The following is a 19121-nucleotide window of genomic DNA, read 5'->3' on the forward strand; positions in this document are numbered from 1 at the left end:
CGCGCGAGGGTTTGTGGGAGTCATAGTCCGAGCGCCCTCTGTCGCGCAGCTGCCTTAAGGGCTCGGGAAGGAGCGCGGAGGCCGCGACCTCACCTCAGCGAAGCGCTCCGCTCCCTCCTTTCCTTCCCGCCCCGAGGCCTGCTCGGGAACTGCAGCTCCCAGAGGCCTTTGCGGCAGCTCCATCGCGCTCCGCTCCGCCCGGGTTCAGCGCGGTGCATGGTGGGACGGCAGTTCCAAAATGGACCATCACCACCACCACCACCGGGATGCTCCGGGTACGGCTTGGCCTTTTTGTCCGCCTCCTTCTCCTCCCTGGCCCGCCCTCGAGGACTCCGCGCTCCGCAGCCTCTCGGCCTGAAAGGAGCTCCGCGCTTTGGCGGCTCCTCCCGCTGCAGCGGGCGGTAATCGCGTCCCCTCCTTATTTTTTCCCCCTCAGGGAAGGCCAGTCGGTGGTTTGGGGTCGCGCAGTCGAAATCGGCCAAGACGACGGCGAATATCCTGCAGCAAGAGGAGCTGATAGCGCAGAAAAAGAGAGAGATCGAGGCCCGGCTGGAGCAGCAGGCCCGGCAGAGCACGCTGAGCCTGCAGCAGCTGCCGCTGCTCGGAGAGTGCGTGTGGGAATGGGATGGGATGCGGGATGGGGGGAGTTGTGGAGTACAGGGCGTGGGGGGATGTGGGATACGGGATGGGGGTGGGATGTGGGGTGAGATATGGGATACGGGGTGGATGTGATGTGGGATGTGGGGTGGGATGGTTGCAGTGGGTTTGTACAGGGGGAGCAACGTGGGAAGAGGCCTCACGGGCACTTGAAGGCGATGTGGAGGGGTTGGAGCTGCTCGTTAGTTAATGAAATGTTGGGAATGGCAGCAGTGGGCTCTGTGCGTTTAGCAGGTCTGCCCGGTGTTGTCACATTGTGTTAACAGATAGGTGCCTTTGGGAATCATAGAAGGTTTGGGTTGGAAGGGGCTCTTAAAGGCCATCTGGTCCCACTTCCCTGCAGTGAACGCCTGCAGCTCCATCAGCACTCAGAGCTCCTCCAGTCTGACCCTGGGTATCTCCAGGGTTGACGCATCCACCACCTCTCTGGGCAACCCGTGCTCTGCTTCACCACCCCTTTCTTAAAGAACGTTTTCCTTCTATCCAGTCTAAATCTCCCCATCTTTAATTTGAGCCTTTTCATGCTATGATATGATGTTTTCCTTCTCCTCAATTATCATCTTTTTGCACATCCCTAACTCCCAAGAGTCAGTGCAATTCCACCAGTAGCTGCTTGCTTAGAGCTCCAACTGTGCAAGGAGAAATCCTGTTTTAATGTGGTGGGGAGCATAGGTGGATGCTATAAGCACCAAGTGGAGTGGTTCTTGTGCTTCTGAATAGCTGTATTCTCAAAATCAGGTGCCAGAGATCAGTAATTTTTGATGTTTTTCCCTGTCCAAAATAAATGTCTATGAGGGGACTGGGAAAGTTGTCACTTAACCATCACCTGCTATTTTTTTTTTTCCTGTTTAGAGATGATGGGACTGAAAACGAAGCCTCTGTTTCCAACAAGTTTGTCAATGATGGCAGTTTCCTCCAGCAGTTTCTCAAGCTGCAGAAGGAAAAGTCGAGTACTGGTAGGTCGACCTCTGAGCAACAGGAGGCCTTCCTTCTCCTGATGGTTCCAGCTTTGTGTGAGCTGCCTCTGGGTGTATTCACTTTAGAAACCTTGCTGTTATTTGTTAGCAGCATGAGTAAGTCCTAAAGCAGTGGTGACCCCTTTAGATTTGGATTGAAGTCTTCCTTCAGGATGCAGTAGGAACGTTTGCACTTCTTTCCACCTGTAGGTGCTGTAAAGACAAACATCTTTTATTATTTTTTTTTAAGCTTGGATCTCCCTTTGTAGCAATCACCACACTTTCACTTAGTTACGAAGCTTTTGCCAGACAATGTCTTTAATTTACTCTGCGAATGACGGCCTGTTGCAGATGTGTTACTGCCTGAGTTGTTGTTTATAACCTGCTGAGATGAAAACAGTAAGAATGCACAGGAATTATTTTCCCCCCTCATTCTTTTCTAAGAACCTCCCCCAAGTTCTACTAATAACTCGGCAAACGCTGCTGCACCAAATGTTGGGAAGAAACCTTTGCTGTTTGGGAAGCGCCCCGGTCAGGTCCTGAGCAGCATGCTGCAGCAAGCGAAGAACTACTCCCATTCCAAACAGACCCCAGTCGTTAACCGCCTCAGTGTGTTTCAGTCGCCAGATGAAGATGAGGAGGAAGATTATGAGCAGTGGTTGGAAATCAAAGGTAAATGACGCTTTGTTCCTTTCTGTATTTGGTGGCTCGGGTTTGCTCGCTGTAGAGATACGAGGCGAAGCTTGGAAGGTGGATTGGGCTTTTCCCTTATGCTGTGAGTTGTCAGTAAGGTTTTTGGTGTGCAGATTTCTGGGTGGAAAAGCTGAGGGTTGAGTGCTGTGAGGGAGCAGCTGACTGGGAGTTTGTTTGGCCTGAGCTCAGTGTGGGAGGTGGTCGTTTGGTCATTCATTAAAGTTAGACTGGATCTGTTTTACGTCTAGGAAGGTTGTTTTCTCTGAGATAGCAAGGCAAGCAATTGAGGAGAGGAGGGAGAAATTGCATGGATAAATGAGTAAAATCACTTAGAAGTCACAGAAGTAGAAACAGGTGAATTCCAAGTTCCTGCCTCTCCCTGAAGCCTCAATAGAAAAACGCACTTCAGAGGGGTCTTAACTGCTTGAAGAGGATGTAAAACCAAGGAAGGAAATAGCAGCACTTCAATAAGCAATAGGCTGAGGAGCCAGAGGGCAGATTTGGTCAACAATCTGAATTTCACACGGATGTGCTAATCAAGTATAAAATTAGATTGGTGTTACTAAAAAGTCACACTAAGATTTGTGTCACAATTCCTTTTGTTGCGTTTACAAAACACGTCTGGCTGTTGCTGTGGGATTTATTGAAACGTAATCCTGGCAGGTCTGAACACGAGCTTGAAATGTACTGCAGGGATGTGAGAAGTGGCTGCTGAGAGTGAAGACGGGACCTGGACCCTTAATGCAAAGAGCATGGGTTCAAAACTAGTCGAGATCAGAGCAGACGCCTCTGCTCCTGGACACGGTGCTCTGTGTTCAGCTCCACACCCAAAATGTCATTGTGGAGAGAAACGTGTGCTTCGTTTCCATTGAATTTGTCCTGTGTCAGCTCTCCAGCCACTGTCAGGGGGTTCCTTCTTTGGCACAGAAGGAAGGGCAGCTTTCTGGAGGCTTCCCCTCTCCATGTCTCTTATGGGATTCCCTCCATGCGAGGGCTGGGACACAGGTATATGTCAGTAGGAAGAGCTGTAGCTCCAGCTGCACAAGAGGTCTCTGCTGTCCTGTTACAGAACAGTGCTTTGGGAGCTGAGATTTGTAATGTTTAGCTGGTAATGTTGTCCTATTCCTCCCCACCATGTGTTCTGTGTGGAGTGGAGTCACCAGAACCAAACTACATTCCAGTAGAAGCTGTGCTCTGAACTGTTCTGATGGCATTTTTAGGCTTTTTCCTTCTACTCAGAAATACTCACTTCCTAGCAGGGGAGGGAGGGGGGCTGGCTGTGATGTCAGGATTGTGATTTGTACAGCTGGGTAAGACCAGATCCCCCATTTCATCCTTTTTCTTCCCGTTCCCGTTCTACTTTTGTCTGTCGCCGTGGTTCTTAGAAGTAATGTGCCTGTTACCTGTTTGGTGTGTGAGTTGAACCCCAGTACTGACAGCCTGCTTAAAGTTTTACCCCCAGAGGATGCGGAGACCCGGCAGGTGGTGGAAAAGCTGGCTAGGTTCGTGGCTGAAGGGGGACCAGAGTTAGAGAAGGTCGCTATGGAAGACTACAAGGATAACCCAGCGTTTTCGTAAGTCTGGAGCTGCAGCTCACCTGCCAGAGCAGGGCACCGTGCCTTTGTAGGGGGGCAAATATCAGCCTCGTACGTGTGGTTCTCACAGGGGAGGGGGTTTGGTTTAATTACTGTTGGGTGGATTTGAGCTCTGTTGCGTGTCGCTGTTTTTGTTTTGGGAAAACAGAGGCAGGAAGCCATAGGTGGTGGTGCTGTGGGAGCAGGTCAGTTAGGTAGGAATACAGCCTGGGAGTTCACCTGGCCTGCGGGGGAGCTGGGCTGCACCTCAGGGCTGAGTTTGCCTTCTCTGCCATCGCTGGCTGAGGGCAGAGGGCTCCCTGTGTGTGCGAAGGACAGGCTGTTATTTCTTTGTGAAGGAAGACAGGACGTTTGGCTACAAGTCCTTGGATTAGAGCTGGGGGTGTTTATACGTGCTGGAGGCAGCGTAACCCACGGTTTGAGTGCAGTCTGAGTCATTTCTCTATCTTGTTCTTTGTGCTCAGGCTGTTTACATCCCTGGGGGATTGGTGTTGGTTTTTTTTCTAGCTGTTGCTGATTCGTATTTTTTTGCCTTTTTCTTTTTTTTCCCCTTCATCTCCACCTTTAGGTTTTTACATGATAAGAACAGCAGAGAATTCCTTTACTACAGAAAGAAAGTGGCAGAGATAAGAAAAGAGAATCAAAGTTCTCAGGCATCCTCTTCTCAGAAAGGTAATTAAGACTGAGATCTGAAGAATATAAGTTACAGAGTTTGTTTGCCTTCTTCACTCTCTGTGTGACTGTAAAGGTGTCTGGGAACAGTGGGAATGGATACTTGGCTGTCTGTTCCTTAAATAAAACTGCAAAATGTGTGGAGATGGTGACCTCTGGCATCAGACTCCCAAGCCCACAGTGTATTTAAGCACACTTTATGGAAGGGGCTTCTTTCAGTCCTGAAAACGCACTGAGGAAAAGTGCTTGTTCTCACGTGTTCTTATTGGATTTGTTATCTATGAGAAAGGTTTATTTGAATGTAATCCTCATTTCTGCTGCTGTTTCTCTACCTGAAGCCTTTGTTTCCTGCTTGGGACGTAATCCTTTGCAAATAAGGGACTGATTTCAGGTAGGAAAGCAGCAGAAGTGGGTGATCTGCCAACAGAAAGGTGCTGTGGGCAATGGAACAAGGTTAACTGCATTAGAAGACCAAAATTGTTGTGGGTGAGTTGTGGTCTGCAGGCTGGGCACTCAGTGCTTCCCTTCCAGCCTCTGTTTCAGGCCTGCTGTCAGATTCCCTTTCTGTGGAAAGGAATATTAATGCAATTTAGCTGCCGTGCTGATGAGCTACCAGCCCAAACAAATGGTGGCTTAACAGACTGTGGGCTGAAGGAGCTCATTACCAGTATGCAGCTGCTAGTGCAGCCTGGAAGCTATGACCACTATTATCCATACTTTACAAGTGTGCAGTACTGAAGCAAGGGAAGGTTATGACTTACAATCATGTCTCTGCCTCCTGGTCCTGTGCCAGCACGCTGGTGCTGTGCAGGTAGCAAACTCCTATAAGGCTGTCCTGGCTAAATAACCTGTTTGCCTGGCTCCTTGTGAACACCAAACGTGCTCGAAACACTAAAGCTCTGAGACCTCTGTGCCTTTGGACTGAGGCTGCAGTATTTGCCTCTCCCATGTGAGAGCTGGGATCGTTCCACGGTCCTGCAGCCCTCCCCAAAGCAGCTGTTGGCTGTGCAGTGACACTGCATACACGTGGGATTGTGTGTTCCTACTTGGCTGCTTTTTCCTCCCATTTACACCTCTGGACTTCAGTGGCAAAAACCTTTAATGAGAGTTAATTGTGAGTGCTGAGACGTGATATTATGGAGAAGTGCCTGACACGAGGAAGAAGGACTTCCTTTGCCGTGCAGAGCAATGAGTGCCCCCCTTTGAACACAAAAGCTGGCCTGTCCCTTAATCTGCTCTCATCTAGCTGCTGGCACAGAGGATGGTGCTGTGTGAACGAGTGCTCCTCTGCTTCCTGTTGTACAGCTGTAATGCAATGTCGTGTTTCTGTGATGTAAACTGTTTGCGTGTCGTATTTCTCACAATTAAACTCGACCTTTTGCCCTTATTCTGCTCTTGGGGTTCTTAGAACAGATAGGCTTTGACTGTTGCTTGTGTGAGTTGGGCCCAGTACTGACAGCCTGCTTAAAGTTTCACCCCCAGAGGATGAAGAGACAAAGAACTTTGCTGAGAAACTCGCCCGGTTCATAGCAGACGGGGGTCCTGAGGTGGAAGCAATTGCCTTGCAGAACAACCGTGAGAACCACGCTTTCAGGTAAAGGAAGAAGCCTGCAGCTGGGGCTGAGGGGGGGCCTTGGGGTCCTTTTCTTTATGAAGGGATAATGGTGGGTGTAAATCTGACGTTACAGCTATATGGTGCTTTACAATTCGGGGCACAGAGAGACAGAGGAATCGATTTGCTTTCTCCAGAATTAATTCATGACTTCCACCCCTCCCACCTGCTTTCTGCTGCAATCCAGTGGTATAATTCTGACCTTTAAGCTCTTCCCTATAACTGAGTCCTGTTGTGAGCCCCCATCCACCCCTCACACTGCTGCTGTCCAATTAATTTCCTGGGTTGCTCTTTACACAGCATCTTTAATGTACAGGTAGCTCTCCTCCACCATTACATCCCCCTTTGGAATATCTTTTTCAGTGCATCCAATGTGAATCGTTCTCTTTGGTGCTTACTGGCAGCTGCTCAATGGCTCCCTTTGGTGTCATGCAGGTTTTGTTGTTGTGCTCTTACAGACGACGCCGTGTGTTCTCTGGGAGCAGCCTTGTGTTCAGCAGGCCTTATTTTGCTGCTGATATTTTGGATTTTTATTTTGCTGCCTCCTGGCCCTCTTGGGTCGTCTCCTTGTTGTGAATTGCATTCAGCAGATGTGCTGATAGCCGAGCTGCTCCCTGATTTACTTGGAAACACCGCTGTGGTCCCACCTGACCCAGGTGAACCCTACCTCCTCTGTTGGGATTCCATCAGGTGGATGGACGTCCTGCCCTCTGCTTGCTCCTGCAGCAATCCCCGACCCTGCTACTCAAATGGAGGAATGCAAGATTTAATTCAGTGCATTTCAGAGTGTCACTGAACTGCTTGTTGCCTGTGGCTGTCGTGCAGGTAGAGATGGGGGAGGCCTGTTGTCTCCTGTGTCTGCTTGTAGGAGCAGGCACTGTCAAAAGGAGAGGTTAGATCACATTTTAAACTCTTCCTCTGAAGCAGGAAGGTCGCAGAGGCATTGGGAACAGAGTTTCTGCATGAAGTATTTAAATTGGAGGGAGCCCAAAAAGAGTGTTTATAATAAACAAAGTGTATCGTCTTTTTTGGCTTTTGGGTTTTTTTTTTTGCATAGCTGCTAGACTGAGGATTGTTCATGTTCTTCCTACAGAGACTAAGGAGTTTTATTTTACCCTAAAGGTCAGAGATGCCTATTTCTGGAAGGAGTAACAACTAAAGAAGTATTTTTGTTGGGTATGAAGGAACAGGAGGAGGAATCGTGGTATAACGAAGCAGCCTGTTAATATCAATTCAAGCTAGCAGCACTGAGGGCTGGGAGCAGTTTTTTTAGGCAGTGGTTTGGCATTCTCTTTGGTAAAGCTGTGAATGTTTTCTTCCTTGAGCTGCAATCCAGCACGTTGTGGTGCCCCTTGCAGTTTTCCCAGGTTCTGGGGGATGCCTTTGCATTCCCGCAGCGCCGTGCTGTTGGCGCTGTGTGCTGATGTGGCACCGTGCTTCACCCACGAGTGGGAAGCAGCTTCCTGCTCCCAAAGCCGTGCCGTTCGCCTCGCAGCAGCGCGCAGAGCCCTGCGTTACACGCGCCTGCACACGGGGTGGTGCTGGAGAGCAGCAGCTCCTTGCAGGAAGGGGAAGCGCTGGGCAAACTGCTGTGCCCATCCCCGGCTGTGACTGCTGCTCCAGGCTTCTTATTTTTCCCTATAGGTTTTTATATGAGCCAAACAGCAAAGGCTACAAATACTACCGGCAGAAACTGGAGGAGTTCCGTAAGGCCAAAACCAGTGCTGCAAGTGCTGCAAGTGCTGCAAGCGCTCCCGTGCCTGCAGAGCCCAGTCTGAAAAGGAAGACCAGCCCTGAGGCGTCTCCATCCCCCCTGTGCTTATCGTCCCTGCCGTTACCTGCACCCACCACACCTTTGCCTTTGCCCTTACCCCTCCCTGTGCCCTCACCTTTGCCCTTGCCCGTCCCCTCGCCCTTACCTGTGCCCTTAACCATCCCCACACCGTTGCCCTCACCTTCACCATCATCCTCTTCAACTCCACCTAATCAGACGGCTACGGCTACTGCTGCGACAACGGCTGCAGCTGCAGCAGGCACCACTAAAAAGAAGAGGAAGAGCAGGTGGGGGCCGGAGGAAGACAAGGTTGAACTGCCCCTACCACAGCTCATCCAGCAGCTGGATTCTCCCTCCCCTCTGTCAGGTTAGTGGCTCTGTGGGTTGCGTTGCGTAGCTGTTTGTTCCTAGGGAGGGCTTTCTGCCTTAGCTCAGCTGGCTGCATGAACAGAAAGCCCAGCAAGTCTTTATCTCCTGTTGTAATCTCCTTGGTCGCCAGCCCCCTTCTTTCAGCTGGGTCCAGCAGCTAACTCTCCCTGTGTGGAAACCCAGATAAACCACTTTATCTCGCTGACACCGGGGATTGGATCTTATCGTTCTTCAGCTATCTCTAAAACCCTGCTGTGCTGTAGCTCATTAGAGCCTCAGCCTCCACGCTATTTAGGGCTATTTCATTTCAGGAAGAGTCTTCAGAAAACAAATATCAAAGCTGAACTGTGCTTATTCCCCATGGCAGGATAAAATCCCTGGGCAGCACTTCCATCTCACTCTAACTGATCAGAAGGCTAAATAAGAATAGCTGTTCCCCAGGTGCTGGTGGGCACAGTGTAACTCCCAGTTCCAATTTATACCCATTTTGGTTCATTTGATTACAAGTAGGCATCGTAACCCTCATCCAGTGCTGAGGCTGATGCTGGTGTTGCTTCACCTGCCAAGTTCACTATGGGGAGCAGCCCTGCTGGAGTGCTGGGAGGTGGTTCTTCCAGCCCAAGCACTTGCAGTGAGCTTGCAGAGGTTGAACTCCTGTGGCCCATCTGTGTGTGTGCAGGTAGGTAATTGGGCAGACAGTCAGCAGAAACTGAGTCACTCGAGGACAGCAGATAGGTGCAGATGTTTTAGATGATGTTTTTGAATCCTTTGTTCAGTTGGTGTGTTGTGGGGAAGGGGTGGCAAAAGGAGCAAATGAAGATGCAAGGTAGGCAGCCAGTGTTGGCAAACAGAGAAAGTGAAAGGTGGGAGGCTAGAGTCGTGGGAAAAGTAATAAGTACCTGTTTAAACAGGAACTTTCCCAAAAAGCAATAGCAAAATGGATGAAATGGGACAAGTAGCAGAAAACAAGGTATAATTTGCTGAGCTGCAGGGTGAGATTGCATCATTCTCAGCACACAGTCAGCCTGTGGGATTCCTTGCTCCATTGGATCAGTGGGCCTTCTGCTTAGGCTGGGTTTCAGAGGATGAAATTGCTCAGCCACTGATAGCTTTGATTGTTAGGCCTGGGTGAGATGTTGGGTTGGTGTGTCACAATGTGTTGGTTCTGCAGAGATCAGGGAGGAAGGGCTCCATCTCCCCATCCAGCCCTTCAGATGGAGAGGAAGAGGAGTTCCTATGCAGCCTGCTTTTCTGATCACTGTCCAGTACAGCATTCTTGTCTCTGCATGTCATACGTGCAGGACAAGTTACCAGGCTGGATGGATTCATTTGACCTTGAATTGCTGCTTGTAGTAAGCCAGAAATCAGATACTAAAGTCTTATTCTGTGCCTCTAGAGTAACTTTTTTTTTTCCTTGCAGACAGTAATGAAGCTTAGATGAAGCTCTGATAGCTGGGCAGGCGCTATCAAAACAAGCATCAGATTCCATCTTAATACCTCCTGCTGCAGTGGGGGCCTGCAAGAGTATCCATGTGCTCAGTGCAGCATGCTTCCTGCTGAAATCTCCCCTGGCTCTTTAGCCTCCCCTTAATTAGACAGGGACTTGCTAGCTGTGTTCACGCTCACTTTCCACAGGGCTTTGTGTCAAGTAGCAGAAAAGGACAGCAAACAATTTGCTAGGCATAACAAATCAAGCATTAGTGCCCTGTTAATTGCTCTGTAGGGGGAAGGGGTGTTTTATTTATTGCTCGAGATGGGCTAATCTCTTTCTAGAATTAACATCTTCAACCTGACAGGTGGAGAGAATTCCGAGTTAAACTTGTTCTGTGCAAGGCAGGTTGCACAAGGTGCTCTGGTCCCTAAATGTCTGTGTCTCAGACCTTTATCCTCAGCATAATGCACTGAATGTGGTGGAGGACTGTTGTGATCCTTTTTCTGTCTACTTGTAGTAATAAATCAGTATTGCAGAGTGGAGAAAAAGTAGCTCTTCTGGACAGAAACAAGGTTCCTCTTCAATATATTGATGTCAAAGCACTTAACTGCATAGGTGCTGCAGGGATTAATACATCTGAGAAGCTGAACAGAGCAGAGATACTGCTGTTAGTGAACTCTGTGGACTAATGGGATACTGCAGGCTGCTGTTAGAATATTCTGAAACCCAATAGTGGGTTGCTTTGAGTCTGATTCCTTTTAATTGAGTACCATCTTCAGGCTGCAAAGCAAAAGTTCAGGCACTTCTGTGCTGGGATTTCTTCTGCTCTTCTTAAAGGATGTTTGGTTCAGCTTTAACGAGCTCTTTGGATGTGGGGAAGGGATGCACCTTCAGGTAGCCTTCTGCCAGTGCTGCAGATAGACTGCACCATTAACCCTGTAGGCAAAGCTGGTGTCATTGAAGGGAAAAATGCCCTCTTCCCAAGCCTGCTGGGTGTGAGGCTGAGAGCAGCTTCTCTTTTGCATTGTGTTTGCCTGATGCAAGGCACCTATAAATCGTATTACCTGTTTTTATGCAAACATGTTGACTGATCTCTCTTACTAATAGATTTTTCTGTCTTCAGATGTAGGCTTTGGGTGGAGCTTTGCTTTTCTATCAACTTTTCTGTATTGCGATGCTTCGGGCCAAGCCTACAAAAACATCCCTCCGAGCTGAGCTGCTGCAGTGGCTCCTTCAGCCTCATCTCAGCACGAAATCTGCAAGGTGCCACAGAGCAGGCAGACGAACCAGATGTAGCTTTAGCACAGGAAGCAGCAGTGGCATATGCTTGCTGGGATGTGAAAGAAGACGCTACGGTCTTACCTTTCTCCTTTAAGGTGGTTATACGTGCTGGCAGACCACCAGCTCGCAGGGCCTCTGGAGCCATGCCTGGCTCTTAGCCTGAGTGTTTATGCAATTCAGAACGAAGCCAGAGAGCTGCTGACCTCTGTGAAGGGCAGAGTCTTCCTCGGCGCATTCAGAGAAAGCTTTCCCATGCCCTGAGACAGGAGGTGAATCCTTGGCGAGGGCTGGTGCTGGGCTGCCTCGGCCTCGCATCGCGTTTGGAGCCAGATTCTTATTTATAGCCACTTCCACATGGAGCGGCGGATCGCGTTCCTTAAAACGGCCTCCAAATCTCACTGCTCTCCGAGACACAAAATCGGGCTCTTTGTCAATAGCAGACAGGTCCATTTTTCTATTTTGCTCTTACTTCTCGGGAGCTGGAGATGCTTATCCTGGTGCTGGGCCCAGGGCGGCGCCGCCGATTGCTTCCTGCTCTCAGGAAGGCTCTGGCAGCCTTTTACATAACTCTTCCTGCAGAGTTGATTCCTGTTGCTGGTGCAGAGGCTCTCTGTGCGAGGCAGGCTGGCTGTGCTGCTCCATGCTCTCCTTGGGAGGCTGGAGTTGAGGAAGCTGCTTCCCAATCGTGGCACGCTTGGCCAAAAGCGAGTGGGAAAGGAGGGAGATAAGAAGGCTTGGATCAGTTGCCCTGGGTGAGAACAAGGGAAAGGCAGAAGCCAACTCCTGGGGCCTGATTAGCATGCTGTGCAGATGTTTGGTGTCACGAACAATGCTCCTGTTATTATTGGGCTTCATAATTAATAGGTGATGAATAATTAATGAAGCGTCATTTAGCTGCAGTCTGGACGTCTGTTGGAATTGGGGGTTTTGCAGTCATTGAAAAGAAAATTAATTTTTTTCCCTTGTGTTGGAAAATGCAACGTGCTTTCAAGTGTGGTTGCGAGTCTTCTTTTAATCCCTTAAATATTTAAGTGCTGGGATCTCAGTTCTGAGGTGCTGTAGAGGGAGAGGAGCTGCCAGTTCTGCTAGAAATTCAGACCGTGTTTGTAAGGCAGTCTCTACTGCAAATCTGTTTCTGCAGCTCCAGCAGTGTTCCTGGTGCCCTTTCTCATGGTGCAGCAGGCATCTCTGGAGGTCCTTTCCAACCCCTGCAGCTCTGTGATTCTGTGTGATTCCGTGACACAGAGGCATCCTCACTCCTTTAATGTGTGCTTTGAACTCAGAGTTGTGTGGGCACTTTAAATCAGTTCCCTGCCCACAGAATCTTAGTATCTCATTTCAGAGCTTACCTGATGCAGCAGTGAGAGTCGTTCCAGAGGAGGAGCCTCCAAATGAGATGCTGCAGGAAAAGGAGGGTGCATCGGTGGGCTGTCAGGCTTAGATTGTCCCCTCTTTGAAAGCCAAGCAGTGCTCTCCTTTGGCCTGCAGGAGCTCACATTCCTTGGGGATACCTTCCAAAGCAGCACAGTGCTTGTGTCTTTATTCTAACATGGTCATTTGCTTTTCTATGTGAACGAAGCTGCTATTTATACAGTAATCAGCAGGCACTCAGTGCACAGGCTGGCAGCATGGTGACAGGCTCAGGTCTGCATGGGATACACTCAGAATAATTATCCCTCCTGGCCGGGGTTCACAAGGAAGCCTTATGAGGGGAATTAGGATGAAAGGAGCGATGATTTTTCAGGCATGCCGTATGAAATTGCCATGCAGGGTGACCTCAGGGGGGTGAGGTGTTGGTTCCCACTCTGCGAATGTGAGCTGGGCTCTGGGCTGGCAGAGCCACTGTGAGCTGCTGGCTTTCCTGCCTCTGCCTTCGAGTGGTTGCTCTGCAGTTCAGAGTCTGGATGCAGCAGTTCTGAAATGGGTCTGAAGCTTCACAAGGAGGTCTGGAGATGGGGCTTCGCCGCCTCGACGGCTGTCTCTGATTTACCAAAGTCTTTTGCCTGTGCTTCTTTCAGTTCAGGACCTCAAGGGCCTCGGTTACGAAAAAGGGAAACCAGTTGGTTTGGTGGGGGTGACGGAGCTCTCTGAAGCCCAGAAGAAACAGCTGAAGGAGCAGCAGGAGGTAATGCCCTGAAATGCTTTCCTTATTCGTTTGTGTGCCTGCGTCTCGTGCTGCAGCGCGGCAGCTTTAGGTGGGAGAACAGAGGGGCTGATAGCAAAGAAAGTCCTCCACATAAATCTCTGGGATTTGTGCTGAATGCCTGAGAATCGGCTGGTGCTGCAGTCAGCACAATTATCTTAGAGGGCTTTGGGGAATACGAGCTAAGCCAGCCAATTGCTGTGCTACCAAACTCAAACCCAAAATCTATAAGGTCTGTGGTGTCTCATCTGCAGCTGGTTATGTATTGCTTTAGCAGTGGGGAGCTGAGGGCGTGCAAACTGCGGTGGAGTGAGAGCAGGATTTGCTTTTACTGGAACATGAGGGTGATGTTCAAACTGTGTGGGGACGACGAGGTGGCAGAAGTCCTCAGTGCTGAGATCAAGGTGCATTTCTTGGAGGAAGCAGCACGCCTTGCTCCTGTTGGATCTGAGAAATGAGTGGATCAGATCAAGCAGCCGTGCTGCCCCTTGGGATCTGAGGTTGTCATCCCTGCATTCTGGGAGGCAGCTGGGGGGGGGGGGGCTGTGCTGCCTGTGTGTTGTTCTGTGTCGCTGAGCGCCCCGTTGCTCTCATAGATGCAGCAGATGTATGACATGATTATGAAGCACAAGCAAGCCATGCAGGAAATGCAGATGATGTGGGAAAAGGCAATTCAGCAGCACCAGCACGGCTACGACAGCGATGAAGAAGTGGACAGTGAGCTGGGAACGTGGGAGCACCAGCTGCGACGCATGGAGATGGACAAGACCCGAGGTGTGTGGGGAGCTGTGAGCACCCTGCTCTGCAGTTGTGCAGAGGCCTCCAGGTGTTTGAGGTTCTCAGCATGGCAGTCGCAGGGCTGCTGGTCGCTGGTCTGCGCTGCGATTTGCCTCCCTGTTGGGTGCAGTTTGTTCCTGGGAGGTGTTTTGCTTCTCAAATCACCTGAGACTCTCAGGCACAGAACGCTGTGTAACTGCTGTTTTCACTTCTGTTATCTTGTGCAGAGTGGGCTGAGCAGCTCACCCAGATGGGCAGAGGGAAGCATTTCATTGGAGACTTCCTTCCACCAGACGAGCTGGAAAAATTCATGGAGACATTCAAGGCTCTGAAGGTAAAATAGCAGAGATTTCCCAGGGCAGTGGCAGAGCTTCAGATTTGTCCTGCAGCAGTGAGGGTGGGACCTCAGGCCCTTTGTCAGAGCAGGTTGCTACCATGCAGCTTTGAAGTACTTCTGCCCTCATCACGGGGGCTGTGTTCCTTCTGTAGCTTTTCACTCTTGGCAGTGGTAATAAACTGGAAAGCAAAATGTTTGGGTGGTGTTTGTGGGTTAGCTGGGATTGGAGACAAACCTCTCCAGTTCCTCACTGTTTGTCTGCAGTTCCTGTTTAAAACAAGTGGTGGCTGATGCCAAGCAAGGCAAATTCAAGTTTTTATCCAGACAACTGCAGTAGGTAAAAGCATAAAGCACACAAAAAGCTTATGAAAAAGACTTCACAGCTGTCGATTCTTCCTAAACTGTGGAACTTCTTGATGCTGGCGTCCTTGATGATGTTTTCTTGCAACCAGCATGGGTTCTTCTGTTCCCTGGAGATCCTTGTTTATATAGGAACCGTATCTGAAACTCGATTCAGTGAGCAACTTGAAATTCAGAAGCTGAATGTGTCTCAGCCTAATCTCACAGAAGCATTCCCTGCTTCTTGCAGGTTGTTACAGGGCTTGCGTGACTGTGCAGTGCTTTATCATTTACCTGTTTTCTTCTCTGTGTTTGTGCAGAAATAGAGTCCCAAGAGATTGTGCTGGTTATTAACTGTTTGCCAGAACAGTCTTAACTCCCAAGAGCTGGAGCTGATTTTTCTCTCCTTTGACCCACAAGCAGGTCTGTCTGCCCACGTAGAAACCAAACAGCTCTGCCTTTTGTCTTCCTGCAGGAAGGACGTGAACCAGATTATTCTGAGTACAAAGAGTTCAAACTGACTGTGGAAAACATAGGTTATCAAATGCTGATGAAGATGGGCTGGAAGGAAGGCGAGGGGCTCGGTTCGGATGGACAGGGGATTAAAAACCCAGTCAGCAAGTAAGCAGAGCTCTCCTACTATTGATTCAGTCCTTTGCTCTTAGGCTGATAATTGATGCTCCTGCTCTAGCCTACTGGAAGCAGCTGCAATGAATGTGGCTGTAATTCATCACTTGCACGGAATATGGAATCCTCTCAGCAGAGGAGGAAAATTGTTTCTGATTTCTTTGGGGTTCTCTCTCTGCCAGGACTGAATTTGTTCCTGTTACCTCAGGCAGGAGGTGTGAGCTGAGCCTGGGAGCCTTTTGTTTCCAATCTCAATCAGCCTGGCGTGTTTTTTTTCCTGAGGTTCCTGCTCTTCAGTTTCCCCCTCTGTTACACAGAGGTTGCACCACGCGTGCCCCTCATCCCTCCGCATTGATTTAAATCCTCAGGAGGATCTGAAGCACTCCTGGTGCCTGCTGGCCGGCCTCTGGCATACTGTGGGTGGAAGGCAGTTAACCATCGTGTTCCTGGTGCACCCATGGGAAAAAACATTGAGCCTCATAGCAGCAAGCATTTCGTGTGGTTGTGCAGCTCCTTTTTTGCACGGGGGTTTACTGACTCCATCACACTTTGTAGACAATAAAGCTTCCGTAGAGTTCCATCCGAAAATAGATGAACGTAGCTTTTTGTATGGATCATCTGTTGGTGGCATATGCTGAACTTCAGAAGCAGCTACTGGTGATAGGAAATGCTCTGAGTTATTTTTTAGCATTAGATCCTTTTATAAATAACAGTTGTTTGTTTGCTGCCTAATATGAAGCATCTCTACAGAGCACTTCTTTGCTTATTGCAGGAAGATCTCTGGCTGTGCACTTATTTGTTAGAGGAGACCTTGATGCAAGATGCCAGTGTTCAGAGCAGCGAGGCTTTAAAACAGCAGAAGGGAAGATGCTTCTGTCTGTCACAGGGTTGAAGCAGGGTTGTGCTTTGCTTGGATTTGCCATCTCAGGATTGCTAAGGAGGTGGCAATGGAGGTAGAGATGAGCTGGTGTCACTTCTGGGTTGTTGTGGAGTGAAGGATGTTGAGCAGCTGCCTGCCTCCATCCGTGAGGCACAGACCTGCAGCTTTGGCTGCCTGAGGTTGCTCTGCTTGCCCAGCATTGCTGGATGGGGGGACAGTATTTCTGCTCCAGCTCTAACAGGGTAAGCACACACAAACTCACAGTGCTGCTTCCAACATACGACAGCAGGCATTTGAGAGGACAGCGCGGAGGCACGATGAATTTGCTCCTACCTGCCATCTTGAGTGGGCATTTCAGGTGAGCTGCCCTGCTTGCTTCCCTCAGCAGCTTTGTTCTGCCCTTCTGAACAGGGGGACCACTGCTGTGGATGGTGCTGGCTTCGGCATCGACCGTCCTGCAGAGCTGACCAAGGAGGACGATGAGTACGAGGCGTTCCGTAAGCGCATGATGCTCGCCTACCGCTTCCGACCCAACCCTCTGGTAAGCAGGGCAGGCACACAGACAGAACCACCGAGCGATCTGATAAAAGGCAGGAGAGAGAGGAGTTTTTCCAGTGGAACTCGAACCAAGAGATCAAATTCTGTGAACGTTCCTTTGATTCATTCTCATTCCGAATCGAATTCCCATTACCCGGCGCCGCCTGCGTGCGCGCGTCTCCTCGCTGCGCTTCTGTGATGCAAAGGATGCTGGCTGTGGTTTGATGTGCAGACACCAAGTGTAGGTGCTGCACACAAAGGAGGCAGCTGGGTTGTCCGTGAATCCCTGGCTTATTTTGAATAATTGTTTTCCTGCCTGTGAAAGGCTTGCAAGCTCGCAGTCGCCTCTTACGTTTGGCGTGCCAGCGCATCCAGAGAGCTGCCTTTGCGCTTTGTGATGGGAAACCTCAGGTTTTGCTGTCAGCAATGTCACGTTTCAGTGGCTTTTTCAGATAATTAAGCTCAAAACGCTCGTTGTGCTGTGAAGGCGGCGATTCTGATTAATTTCCCTTTGTTATTCCTTGCAGAACAACCCACGGCGACCTTACTACTGAGAATGTTTTTGGGACGGCGTGTTTGCCAAACAGTTGTCATTTTTTTACTGTGAAAATGTTACGGAATCGCATTATCATTCTCTTCTTTGCTGATGTTGACGACTTGCTGAGGTCACGATGCCGTCTCTCAGCCGGGAGAAAGGCTGCAGGCCCGCTCACCACGCGCTTCGGTGCCGCCATGGCCGTTGTGAGGAGGCCTGGGTGGCATCCAGAGGAGCGGGTGAGGATGGAGACGTGAACGCAGTGCCCTGCTGAGGGCCAGGGCAGCTCCAAAGATCCCCGCAGCATCAGGGGCTCCGCTCCGATCTCGCTCAGCGTTGTGTTACTGACAAAGAACGCGGATCCTTTTGTTCTTCAGATGTGCAGCCTGTGCTGCTCCTTTTTAATTGCAGAGATAAAAAGGGACTGTCTGACCCCGCGCTGGGGGCTCCTGGGCGGCCTTTATTCCCTGACAAACTGAGTTCCTGTGCTGTCGTGAAGCCAGAAGTGCAGCCTGACCTCCAGGCGACGTTGCACAACCAGTGCCTCCTCATTGCACCTCTGCCCTCCAGAAGAGGAGGTTGGGAGCAGCGCGTGGAGCTGAGGGGCAGAGGGGATTTCATTCAGCTTCAGAGACAGCAGCCTCGTGCTTTGAACACTAAATTCACCCACAGCTTCTGTGCAGAACCTGTGTGCGTCTGGATGAGGGTGACAAAAAGCCAAACTTTGCTCCACAGTTTATCAAAGGCTGTTGGGATTTTGTTGTCACCAAGAGAAACCGCTGCCAGTACAAATCTCCCTCGTTCATTCATTCTGTAAATAAAATAAAGCTCATTTGTTCCTTAGTTTTTAATCGGTGACTTACTGGGCAGAGCGCTCTCACCACGGCTGCCTCTGGATCCGTTTCATCTCCGAGAAAACAAAGTTTCTGCTTGTTTATTTGTTTTGCCTTTCTTTTCCCTCAATCCAAATATTTGGGATGCGATTCTGTTTTGTTCATTTCTTTTCACATCCCCCAGCCCAGAGCTTCACTTTCAATAAAAACATCTGAAACTGTGAATTCAGTAGGGGTTCCTTCTGAGCAGGGGGGGTCGTGGCTCCATGCAGACACTGAGCTGCCATGGGAGCTCGCGGGGCCCTGAGCATCACCAGCTCCTGCTGCTCTGTGCGCAGGGCTGCGCTTGGTGCAGCTCAACAGGAGGGAGGTGGGGAAACAAGGAGAGGGGACCTGGCAGGAATTCTGCTTAAATGGGGAAGGTCAGTGTGACCTCAGTGTGACCTCAGTGTGACATCTGGGCTTGCTGGCGTGATGGCAAAGCAGTCTGCCTCCCTTTGAGGCTGAAGCAGGGGTGTCTGGTTTTGGCTTGTCTGCGTGGTGTTGGACTTTCATCCTGAACTGCAAATGCCATTTAATGTGGATAAAGCAACAAGGCTTCTTTTAGCATTTATTTATTAAAAAGAGGGCGGCAAAACAATGAAACCAAGAGGCACGTGGAGATTAAAGCCGTTCCTCCTCGCGCTCTTGTTATCCCTTCCCATCCCCGAGTGCCCACCTTCCTCCTGCTCCCACGGGCTGCTTTCTGGGGGGCAGGGCTGCGTTGTCCCTCCCCGGAGCCGAGCTCCACGATGAGCTGCGCGGCCCGCGATGCTGACGAGGCAGCGCTGCGTGCCGCCTCCCAGCCCAGGGCAAAGTGCGGAGCTCTTCCATCGCTCCCCGGACCGCGAAGCGAAAGGGCAGCAAAGTGACACAGTGGCAACGTTTGTGAAAGCGTTGGGAAAGAGGGGAAAGGTTGAACCTTCGGGTTGTGCTGAGCGGTGCGGGGGTTCAGCAGAGGGAAGAGCTTTTGCCGCAGCAGGGCTGAGAGGAGGAGGTCAGAGCGGTGCTGGGCTCACAGCAGGGCACGGAG

At 50.2% G+C, this 19121-nt stretch overlaps 1 protein-coding gene across 1 annotated transcript; it reads left to right on the top strand.

Annotated features, from left to right (window-relative positions):
- Positions 1-26: 26 nt before the first annotated feature.
- Positions 27-17573, top strand: SUGP1 (SURP and G-patch domain containing 1). The gene is made up of 14 exons (XM_052699980.1): positions 27-275; positions 437-608; positions 1510-1613; positions 2058-2285; positions 3757-3880; positions 4470-4573; positions 6044-6167; positions 7830-8326; positions 13060-13166; positions 13781-13958; positions 14189-14295; positions 15113-15258; positions 16556-16685; positions 17209-17573. Exons 1-14 carry the CDS (start codon positions 239-241, stop codon positions 17233-17235), a joined length of 2085 nt encoding a protein of 694 aa, XP_052555940.1. The 5' UTR covers positions 27-238; the 3' UTR covers positions 17236-17573.
- Positions 17574-19121: the final 1548 nt, after the last annotated feature.

Source organism: Tympanuchus pallidicinctus, unplaced genomic scaffold (genome assembly GCF_026119805.1).
Source record: "Tympanuchus pallidicinctus isolate F22 unplaced genomic scaffold, pur_lepc_1.0 scaffold38, whole genome shotgun sequence".
Lineage (NCBI taxonomy): Eukaryota > Metazoa > Chordata > Aves > Galliformes > Phasianidae > Tympanuchus > Tympanuchus pallidicinctus.